A 12313-nucleotide genomic window follows, 5' to 3' on the forward strand; every position below is an offset into this window, starting at 1 on the left:
AGAACATAAAACTGGACTGGACTGTTTTACCTTCGGAATCTTTGGCTCGCTGACACGCAGAGCCTCTCTAAAGTAGGCATCCACTGCATAGTTTGCTTTGCGTTCTCGTTTAGGAGGTTCGATCCATTCCACCGTACCAAGCTATACACGACAAACAAGAACAAGGGGTTTAATTACTCCAAACAGTTTTACCAAAACCGAGTACAGTGAAGCTGCAAAAGCATATGAAAACCAAAGCCATTAGAAAGAATCAAAACTTGGTTCATAAATCACAATTACACCCCCAAAATTCCAAAACCTTGTACTGTACATCAAGTTTAGGTGCAAAGATGGTTTTTGTTGTTGTTGTTGTTTGAAAGGTTTGAAGATTAGTTCTTCCTTAGTAATCGAGAAGAACTCTCATAATCTGTTTAGTATTTTATGTCAAATTAAATAAATAAATAGAAGCTAATAGAGAAAAAAGAGTAACACTGATTCTGACAACTATGGTAAGTGTACGAATTAGAAAATGGACATGAGCAGTAAATAAGGAATATCAACATGACTGGCACATACCCTTCAAATCAAATGAAATGGTAAAATAAGACCTGGAAAGGTAGCTGTGGTACAGTGGGATAAGTCAGTGGAATCAGAAAGACCTAGATTTAAATCCAGGGTCTGCCACTTCCCCAGTTGTATAACTTTGGGGAAATTATTTTCTCCGTCTGTAAAATGAAAATAATAATACCTACCCTGAAGATTAAATGAGACCATATACAGTACAATGTAAACTGCCAAGAGTTAAACACAAGGCCTTATTAAACATCCAAAGTAATGTAAACAATGATTTGGTAGCATTACAAAATTTTACTCCCTTACCACCTAGAAAATAAAATTTAACAATCAACAGACAAAATGACAATACTAAGTTCTGGAGTCTGAGGAATGGTTCTCCAACTCACATGTTTTTCTTGATTTCACAGTGCCTAGCCTAAGCCTTTAAGTAAAATATACCATTAATGGCCTAAAAGAGGCCATTGATCTACCACTAATGGTCCCACTCTATTTGATCTTATTTAAGGGCTGGATTCCAACCTTGGCATTATATTTTAAGAGTGGATGATAAACTAAGATAAGCAGAATTGTCAGAGATCTACAAACTCTCACGGTGTCTAGAGAAGTAAAGACAAATGACAGACATAATAGTGGCATTCACATATGTGAAAGTCTATCAAATAGAAAAGAACACAGTTCTTTGTTGATCCCTAAGATTAAAATCAATGTGGAAAGTTAAAGTAGATTGCTATTCAATATAATTTAATAACCATGCATTAAGTACCTACTGTATTATATGCAAGTAAGTGTCAGGGATACAAAGATGAATAAAATAATCTCTTTCATCGAGGACCTTATAAGTCAAATAAGAAGTTTTTGAGAACTAAAGAATATAAAACAGTGAAACAAACAATCCCGAGAAAGGTAAGATTCCCAACACTACAGTGTTCAAACAGGCTGGATACCTGTCCTAGATGCTATAGATAAGATTTTTTAATTACAAGAAAGGTTAGAGCAAATAATCTTTAAGTCCTTTTCTAACTCTAAGGGTCTACATGATATAAATATTATAAAGTGATGTCTAAGTAAAATGAGAAATACCCACAACAGTGAAACGAATTTTGCTTTTTTTTTCAGACTGATTAATGTGAGGTAATAGTAATGGAAAAGATATTTTATAAATAACTAATATTTTATCTTTCTCAACTGGAGTGAAAATAAATTAATAATCATTTAAACTAACTTTCTAAAAGTAATGTATTTGGCCATTTTAGCCTATATTTGTTTGAAGGTTAGGTATTCAGATTTGAAATAAACATTAAATAAGGCCAATTCCTGAAATTTCAAAAGCATAATAAATTATGCTGAATTAGTTTGTTTTAAACAAACGTACATGAATACTAATTTATTCAAGTTAATTTACTCAGGTTAACGTCAGCCATTATGACTTACTTTATGACTATACCTGGTAAATTAATGCAACTGGTTCAACAAATCATATATGAAAATCTACCTCAATGTATAATTCCCATGATTTATAAACAATATTCTTTCAGGACTCCAATTCTCTTCAATGGATTATTTGAACTTATTTTAAGAACCTATCTAGAAAATATAAAAAGAGAGAAATAAAATATAATCTCAGCTCAGACTATTCAGAAAAAAATTCTAATATTAGACATTACTATTAACCAGTTATTCCTCTAAAAATACAAGTCATCATAATTATTATTAAATTTTCCCTGTATCTGTGCATCATTATTTAGCTAAAATTTTCCTCTAAGTCTGGCTGGTTAGCTCACTTGGGAGAGCATGGTGCTGATAACACCAAGGTCAAGGGTTCAGATCCCCTACTAGCCAACCATCAAAAATAATAATAATTTTCCTCCAAAAATGCAGATAAGAAGCTTCACTGAAATTTAGACTCCATTGTATAATATTTTTCCACTTTATAAAACATACCTAGTACCCATAAGCCCATAGGAATAACTGTAAAATTAATAAAATTCATATCACATAATGAGATCTAAAAAGCATATTAGGAAGATAATTTCTACCCTGTGGAGACAGGCTATCACCTCCATCTCAGTAGGATAAAACATAAGCAGTCTGAGTTAAGATTATACATAAAACAACTAGATAGATATAAGTCAAGAAACTAAAATCTATCAAGCAATAACAGCAACAAAGCATTATCAGCATACTAGCTGCAATGCAAGCTAATGCAATGCTCACCTCTCATTTTTCAGTAAAATCAATACCTAAGAATAAGTTTTATTTATTTCAATGAAATTCATTTCTGTCAGTTCAAAAATATAACAGCTCTATGGAACAATTTGAGTAACAAAATAAATAATGATAGAATTATATCATTACATATATTTTGGTGATGTAGTTTGGACATGTTGTCATGGGGGCAGATCCCTCATGAATGGATTAATGCTCTCCCTGGGGAAGGGGGGATTAATGAGTGAGTTCTCGCTCTATTAGTTCCCCCAAGAGCTCCTTGCTGAAAAAGACCCTGGCACCTTCTCTCCCTCTCTTGCTTCCTCTCTCTTGCTTCCTCTAGCCATGTGATCTGCTTGTACCCACCGGCTACCTGTCACTTTCCGCCATGAGTAGAAGCAGCCTGAGGCCCATGCCAGATGCAGCTGTCCTAGAATCGTAAGCCAAATAAACCTCTTTCCTTTATAAATTACCCAGTCTCAGGTATTTCTGTTACAGCAACACAAAACGGACTAAAACAGAAAATTGGTACCGAGGAGTGGGGTGTTGCTAAACAGATACCTGAAAATGTGGATGCAGCTTTGGAACTGGGTAATGGCCAAAGGTTGGAGGAGTTTGGAGGACTTAGAAGAAGAGAAAAAGATGAGTGAAAGTTTGGAATGCCTTAGAGACTTATGTGGTGGCGAGCAGAATGCTGATAGAAATGTGGACAATAAAGGCCATGCGGATGATGAGGTCTCAGATAGAAATGAGGAACTTATTGGGAATTGGACAAAAGATAACCCTTGCTAAACCATAGCAAGGAACCTGGCTACATTGTGTCCATGCCCTTGGACTTTGTGAAAGTTTGAACTTAAGAGTTGTGAACCAAAGCATTTGGCAAAAGAAATTTCTAAGCAGAAAAGCATTAAGAATGCTGCATGGCTACTTCTAACAGCCTACTCTGAGTTATGGTGGCAAAGGCATAATGTAAAGCCAGAATTTAAAAGGGAAACAGAGCATAAAGATTTGGAAACTTTGCAGCCTGGCCATGCGGTAAAGAAGCAGAGAGCTGGAGAACAATGCAAGGGTGAAGCAGATAAACTGGCTGCTAAAGACATTATCTTGGCAGTGAGGCAGCCAGATGCTAATAACCAGTACAATGGAAAAAATGCCCTAAAGTCATTTGAGAAGTCTGGAAGGGTGCCCCACCCATCACAGACCCTGAGGCCTAGAAGGACTGAGTTATCCTGCAGGAAAGACCTGGGGTGCAGCTGCCCTTGGGATCCTGCTCCCTGCATTCCAGCTGCTCCGACTGGAGTGGCCCCAAGTGTGGTTCGTGCAGCAGCCCTGGAGAGTAGAGGCCCAAAACCTCGGTGGCACCCACGTTGTGTTAAGTCTGCAGGCTAGCAGGACGTGAGAGCAGTGGAGGCATGGCAGCCTCGACCCAGATTGCAGAGGATGTATGGAAAAGCCTGGAAGCCCAGGCAGAGACCTGCTGCAGGGCCAGAGCCACCACAGAGATCATCTACTAGAGCAATGCTGAGCAGGAAAGTGGGGTTGGAGCCCCCACAGAGAACCCCCACTAGGGAAATGTCTAGTAGAGCCAAGGCACCAGGACCCTGGAACTGCAGGGCCACTGGTAATGTGCAACACCGGCCTGGAAAAGCTGCAGGCACCAGTGCAGCCCAATGGGCAGTGCCTGGCAGAGATGTGGGAGAGAGGCTGCCTGAGGCTTTGGGGGCCCAGATGCCCAATTGTGCCCAGGATGCAGGACTTGGAGCCAAAGAAGATTATTTTGGAGGTTTAAGACATAATGTCTGCCCTGCTGGGTTTTGGACTTGTTTGGGGCCTGTTTTTCCTTTTTTCTGGCCTATTCCTCCCTTTTGGAATGGGAATGTATACCCAATGCCTGTTCCACCATTGTATCTTGGCAGTAGATAAATTTGGTTTTGTTTTTACAGGTTCAAAGCTGGAAGGACTTTTACTTTTAGTCTAAGATGAGACTTTGGACTTTGGACTTTTAAGATGGTGCTGGAGCAAGCTAAGACTTTTGGGACTGTTGGAATAGAATGATTCTAATTTGTATATGAGAGTGACATGAGTTTTGGGGAGCCAGGGGCAGAATGATGTAGTTTGGACGTGTTGTCCCCTCCAAAATTCATGGAAATTTGATTTCCAATGTGGCAGTGTTGGAAACTGATTGAGTCATGGGGGCAGATCCCTCATGAATGGATTAATGCTCTCCCTGGGGGAGAGGGGATTAATGAGTGTGTTCTCGCTCTATTAGTTCCCACAAGAGCTCCTTGCTGAAAAAGACGCTGGCACCTTCTCTTCCTCTCTTGCTTTCTCTCTCTTGCTTCCTCTCGCCATGTGATCTGCTTGTTCTTCAGAACATCTCCCCCAAGATATTTATTAATTACAAAGGGAAAGATGGTAACTTTATGACAGAGAAACCCAGCAGACTCCATTTCAACTAAGCGATCAAGGTTAACATCACTAGTAATAAGATATATAGACATCATGTATTCCCTGATATGATGCACTGAGAAGGACATAACATCCTTTCTGTGGTATTCTTATCAGAAATGCCTATGCAATCAAATCATGAGAAAATGTCAGACAAACTCAAAGTGAAAAATAAACTACAAAATAACTGACAAGTAGTCTTCAAAAATGTCAAGGCATGAAAGACAAGGAAGATTGAGGAACTGTCATAGAGCAGAAGAGACTAAGGATATACACGAATAAAAATGTAATGTGGGTCAAGATAATGATAAGCCACAGACTGGGAGAAAATATTTGCAAAAGACATATCTGAGAGAGGACCATTATCCAAAATTACTAAGAACTCTTAAAACTCAACAATAAGAAAACAACCCAATTAAAAAATGGGCAAAAGACCTGAGCTAAAGAAGACATACAGATGGCACATAAGCATATGAAAAGAAATTCAACATCATATGTCATTAAGGAATTACAAATTAAAACAACAACAAGAAACCACTACACACCTATTAAAATGGCCAACACCCAGAACACTGACACCACCAAATGCTAACGAGGATGTGGAGCAACAGGAGCTCTCATTCATTGCTGGTGGAAATGCAAAATGGTACAGCCACTATGGAAGACAGTCTGGCAGTTTCTTACAAAACTAAACATACTCTTGCCATACAATACAGCAATCATGCTCCTTGGTATTTACCCAAGAGTTGAAAACTTATGTCCACAAAAAACCTGCACACAGATGTTTATAGCAGCTTTATACATAATTGCCAAAACTTGGAAGCAACCAAGATGTGCTTCAGTAGGTGAACGGATAAAGTGTGGTATATCCAGGCAATGGAATATTACTCGGCACTAAAAAGAAATGAGCAATCAAGCCAGAAAAGACATGAAAGAACATTAAGTGCATGTTAATAAGTGAAAGAAGCCAATCGGATAAGGCTACATACAAATATACGACATTCTGGAAAAGGCAAAATTATGAAGACAGTAAAATTATCAGTGATTGCCATCATTTGAAGGGATAGAGGGATGAATACATGTAGCACAGAGGATATTTAGGGCAATGAAACTATTCTGTATGATACTACAATGGTGGATGTGTGCCATTATACATTTGTCCAAACCCATAGAATGTATAACACCAAGAGTGAATCCTAATGTAAACTATGGGCTTTGGGTGATAATGATGTGTCAACATAGGTTCATTGTAACAAATGTACCACTCTGGTATGGGATGTTGATAGTTGGGAGGCTGTGCATGGAAAAGTGGGGTATGTGGGAACTCTGTACTTTCCACTCGATTTTGCTGTGAACCTAAAATTGTTCTTAAAAATAAAGGGGGTTTTTGTTTTGTTTTGTTTTGTTTTTTAAATTCAATGTAGGACCCTAGATTGGCTCCCCTGGAACAGGAAAAGGACATCAAGGGGAAAAACTGGTGTTAATTTCCTGGATTTGATAATTATACTAACATATAAGTTGTCAACATTAGGGAACTAGAGTGAAAGATACGTGTGAAATCTGTACTATTATCGCAACCATTCTCTAAGTCTAAAGTCATTTCAAAATAAAAAGTTTTTCTTTTTGTGGTTTTTTGTTTTTTTTGTTTTTGTTTTTGTTTTTACAAAATAAATAAAGCCCCCATTTCTTCAACAGACCCTTGCTGTCCATGTAGTGTAAGACAAGGTATTATTTTATAAATGATACATGAGACCACATGTAACAAGTCTTCTGACATTTAAGTAACTAAACGTTAATAATAATATCATTCCTCATATAGTTAATACCAAGTGCCAGGCATTGGTTTAATTACTTTATGAGTATTTACGAATATTAACTCATTTCATCATCAGAATCACTGTAAGATATAACTACTATACCCTCCATTTGATAAGTGAGAAAACTGAGTACTACAAGTGACTGGATTAGTGATAGAGTTGAGATTTCAGCTCGAGTTCAGGAACACAATCCTATCTGCTTCTCAGTAACAAAAGTAGTAGTAGTAGCAGCTAAAATGACAATGATGATGATGATGATGATGATGGTGATGATGACAGTGATGTTAATAATAATAAACCAGCAAAATATATTAAATCTTTTGACCTACATCAAATTTCACTCTATAGCAGATTATCATAATAGATAATGCCAGTGTTATTTTATAATTGTTATGGGGAGAAATGCTAATGTGAGGGACTAATGGTTGAGAGTAAAATGTTACCTTCTGTTTTTCTCTATAATCTTCTCCTTCAAACTTGTACAAACTTTGTTCAATGTCCATTCTAAAATTTCTTAGAGAAGACTCTCCCATTTTCTGCAAGCGTTCATTCATCTCTGCAGTCTAAAGTTGAATACATTGAAATAAGAAAATTATCACTGAATTACTTGTAACTATCTGTGGACTCGCTACCTTTTAAAAGTCAGGTTTTGACATGAAATATCCAGTCTGTTAGTTTACAAGATAAGAATGCAATGTGAACATCAAACTTGAACATAAAAATAACTTGCCCGAAGTATTTTAAATACGTAAATGGTGCTTCCCAAGTATTCTCACTTAGGTACTCTTTAAAATCTTTCATCGCTGAAGATGTAGCCATATTACAATTTCTATCACATACATAATTTTAATGGGACAAACAAATAATGCTAAAATAAAGGCAAACTTGAACTAAAACAACACATTTGCATGGCAGTATGAAACATACTAACACAAGATTGTTCAAAACGCAAGATATGACCTCAAAAACAAAAATCTTCAAAAAACAAACCAATAAAAAGCAATTCAGCCAATTTACAGGATAAATAGTCAACATGGTAAAATATACCACGGAGATGGAATCAGCAAAATCCACACTGTGAGCAACTCAAAAGGCAAACAACCCAGGTTCTTTCACCAAATAAATTACATGGAAAAGAAGACATAAATGGAAGGGAACCTACAGATTAAAAAAGATACAGATTAACATATCAACCAATGGCAATGTGCAGACCTGACCTGCATTTTGCTTTTTAAAAAAAGAAAACTTTTTAAAAAGTATAACTTTATAAAACAATTAAAAATTTGAATACTCACTGCATATTTGATGTTATTATAGAATTATTGGGGTTTTCCAGGTGGGACAATGGTATAATGATTATGTTTTTTAAAAGAATCCTTATATTTTAGAAATACATAGTGAAATATTTACAGCTGAAATGATAAGTCTGGGATTTTCTTCAAAATAATCCAGGATGGCAGGACTGGTTGACAGTTGCTGGAAATGGGCATTAAGTACATCGGAGCTCATTATACTATTCTGCCTACTTTTGCTTATGTTTGAAATTATCCATAATTTGTGAAAAAAATTAAACACAAAATCACAATATTCTGAGACAACTTATTATGCTTTAACAAATACAGGTTGAGTATCGCTTATCTGAAATACTTGGGACCAGAAGTGTTTCAGATTTCAGATTTTTTCAGATTTTGAAATATTTGCATATACATAATGAGATATCTTAGGGATGAGACCCAAGTCTAAACACAAAATTCATTTATGTTTCATATGCACCTCATACACACAGCCTGAAGTTAATTTTGTACAATATTTTTAATAATTTGTGCATGAAGCAAAGTTCAGGTACATTGAACCACCAGAAAGCAAAGGTGTCACTATCTCAGCCACCCATGTGGACAATCTGTGGTTGTTTGGCATCATCTTCATTCCTGTCTCTGAATTTATACGCTACTAATAAACAATCATTTTCTTACATTTATTCAGACATAGGTACTTAACAGTAAAAAAAAAAAAAATAGTATGTTTAGGGTAACTAAGTAACACAGTAGCGTCACCAGAATACCTTTATCAGCTGTTAAACAATAGCACCAGCAAACAACGGCAGCCTTTCAGTCTCTACCCACAATGCTGTGTTTTGATTAAAAGGTTACTGTACACTGTATTTTAGTTTTCCAGGTGAGAAGAAACACCAGAAGGAGGCGGGGGACCAGGAAGTGGGCCCTGTAGGGATGAGGAGGCATTCTGCTCAGTAGCTTTTTTAAATGTTTCCTCCAGAATCATTGGCCTCATTAACAACAGTTTTTGTCTTATAAGTCTCTTTTTGATTTTATAAAGTGACACAATTTCTTGTTCCGTTACGAATGTACACACTTCTACAGTTTTAACAACATCATCTTCATCGTTACCATTACAGGTTGAATATCCCTTATCCGAAATGCTCAGGACCAGAGGTGTGGAATTTTCCACTTGTGGCATCATGTCAATGCTCAAAAAGTTTAGGATTTTGGAGCACTTTGAATTTCATATTTTCGGATTAGGGATGTTCAACCTGTAATGCTTTAATATTTCACGCAATGTTTACAAAAGATCTTCAATTAACACAATGTATCAGTAGACGATTTCCAATCTAGTGCAAAAAAGAAATCACAAAATCACAGTTCTTACACACGTGATTAAACACAAATTTTACTTGGCTTTTAAGTACAGTATTTTCAATAAGCATGAGGTATAAGGTCACTCAATTCTATTTATTTTTTTAATTCAAAATATTTTAACATGTATTTGTACATATTGTGGGGTACGGTGTCATTTAACTTTAAATTCTGGCTCTTAGTCTTTCTCTCACACACACACACACACACACACACACACACACACACACAAAAGAAAAAAAAAAAAAAAAAAACCTTAATCCACTGCTGGAAATAAATCTACAAGTTCTTAGGGAGAACATGAGTTATTTGAAATCTGTAGGTCAGTACAATGCAAGTACAATAAGTATGCTAATGTATGTTGATTTTAAAGCAATCCATCATGGAAACAAAATGCCATTTTAACTAACCTTCTTTTCCCCTCTTTCCAGAATAGTTGTAATGTCCTCATCTGTCAGCTCACTTTCTTTAGAAGCAAAAACATGGGTGGCTCCATGACGTATCATTTGTAACATTTCCTCTTTTGCCAGCTTGTTAGACTGTTGGTCAATGAGTCTTCCTAATAATAAAAATTAGAACTGTAAATATTCTATCAATCATATTCCAAAGAAAGCTTAGCATAATAGTTCTAATCAGACACTACCGCATTTAACCGTACATAAAGCTTTTTAAGAACAACAAAAGAAAAAATTAGTGAGCTGTAAAGTTATTTGTTTTATAAACAATCTTACAAGTTTTTCTTCTACCACACTTTCTAGTTCAATATGAATTTCCTTCTGTAAAATTAAGTTAAAACCCAGAAGGAAAGAAAAAAATTTTCATGTTCAAACTTTGTTTTTCATATCTTTTCTGGAAGAGAAGAAAAGGCAACCTCTAATACATGTTTAAAAAAATTTAAAACTAGACATTTTATCTGCTAAATAATACTAGTAATACTTAATAATACCAATAATACTTCAAAAGGCAGGCTATTAGTATTCAACTATATAAGCTAGTGATGTTCAACTACTCCCCATATTGAGTGCAAAGGTTTCAATTAGGAAGATTTCATTTAGCATTTTTTAAAAGTGACTTTCTCTAAGTTTGCAAGTTTTGGTCAATCTTTGTTAAAAGTAATCTCCTTTGAAGAGACCTGCACGTCTTTTTGTGAAAACTACCTGATTATACATATAAATACCTTGTTGTATAACAATTGAATCAAGTCTCAGTTTTATCTCTGCTCTTTCTACAATCCTTTCTTCAACGGTGTTGTCAGTGATGAGACGGAATACACGTACTGGCTTCTTCTGACCAATACGATGTGCTCGATCCTAGTAGAAAGAGTCCCAATATAAGCTATTGGATATTCTGGATAAAATTTAAATTATAGCCATCGTATGCAGTAAAATTCTGAAAATAAAATTAGTTATATAGCTCTCTAGACCTTCCATGTTTGAAAGAAGGATGATGAATATTAAGAATATCTAAAGACTCCTAGTAACAATGAAATCTGCAAATATTATACCATACCATTAATGAGAAACTTCCAGAAGGACAAAAGGCAAAGTCCCTTTAAGATGAGAAGAGAAAGCTTCTGGATTGAGTTACTAAGTAACTTTAAGTCACTAAATATACACATCTTCCAAACTAAGAGTTTTATAAGTGAGGAACAAAGTATTCAACAAGAGTTGTTATGGTGGCAAAAGTCTGCTTTATTTCATCATCAAGTGGTTCTTTCTACTTACTGAGGCAATTCAAGGGTATATAGTAAAGAGTTGTAAAAAAATAACGGGACATTAATATCCTTACTATATAGTGGTCTAGAATTAGTCCTTTGGGTTATAATTGCTAAAGGTGACAGGTGGCAACTTTTGGTAATATAAACACATGTAGGGAGAGTGTTCCCCCCCCCCTCTGAAATATTTATTTATTTATTTATTTATGATCATACATATTTATGGGGTACAAAGTTGACTATCAGTATTTGTGTACATTATGTTATGATCAAATCAATATTATTAGCATGTTCATCATTATAAATCATAATTATTCTTTGTGTCCCTTACTCAATTACTCTCCCCCCCCCCCGCCATCCCCCTTTCCCAACGTTTTATTGTGGTCTTTCTTTCTTATTCCTTTTAAAGAAGGGAAGGTAGTAGAGGCAAAAAAAAAAAAAAAATCATAGAAACAAGGTTCAAAACAGCCTTTGTACTAAATGGAGCCTAGTAACAAAATTTCAACACAGCACATTAAAAGAGAATGCAATATTTAACTCAAACCAATAAATCCGGAAAGATCAGCTGTACTCTAACACTTTTAAGGAAAGGAAGTGCTATCACCATCAGGTTTTCCAGTTCAGTAACCTTGTAACTTACTGGGGCTTACTCCTGCTTAGTCATATCAAACAGGTAGTTCAATTCCATGCTAAAGTAATAATAATTATGCCAAAGCATATTGATTTTTAAATGTCCCAGTGGTCAACATTTTTTAATTCTCTATTATAAAAGGAAGAACTTGTAAGTTAGGCCTCATTGGCATATGACTTTTTACTGCTTCCAAAAAGACAATTATCCCATAACTTCTTGGAATTTTGAATACACAGCTGTTTTGCATCTTTTTAATTCTGAAATTATCTTAAAATATGAGTCACATTGAGAG

At 35.6% G+C, this 12313-nt stretch overlaps 1 protein-coding gene across 5 annotated transcripts in view; it reads right to left on the minus strand.

The window, feature by feature from the left end:
* Positions 1 to 12313, minus strand: part of SMARCA1 (SWI/SNF related, matrix associated, actin dependent regulator of chromatin, subfamily a, member 1) — a 78955-nt gene that overhangs the window by 37497 nt on the left and 29145 nt on the right. For all 5 annotated transcript variants that reach the window (XM_063083090.1, XM_063083088.1, XM_063083092.1 and 2 more), the window contains 4 exons: positions 10854 to 10986; positions 10087 to 10235; positions 7469 to 7588; positions 31 to 141 (listed from right to left, as the gene is read on the minus strand). In XM_063083090.1, coding sequence (XP_062939160.1) covers positions 31 to 141; positions 7469 to 7588; positions 10087 to 10235; positions 10854 to 10986 — 513 coding nt within the window. The remainder of the gene's footprint in view (positions 1 to 30; positions 142 to 7468; positions 7589 to 10086; positions 10236 to 10853; positions 10987 to 12313) is intronic.

Source organism: Cynocephalus volans, chromosome X, assembly GCF_027409185.1.
Source record: "Cynocephalus volans isolate mCynVol1 chromosome X, mCynVol1.pri, whole genome shotgun sequence".
NCBI lineage: Eukaryota > Metazoa > Chordata > Mammalia > Dermoptera > Cynocephalidae > Cynocephalus > Cynocephalus volans.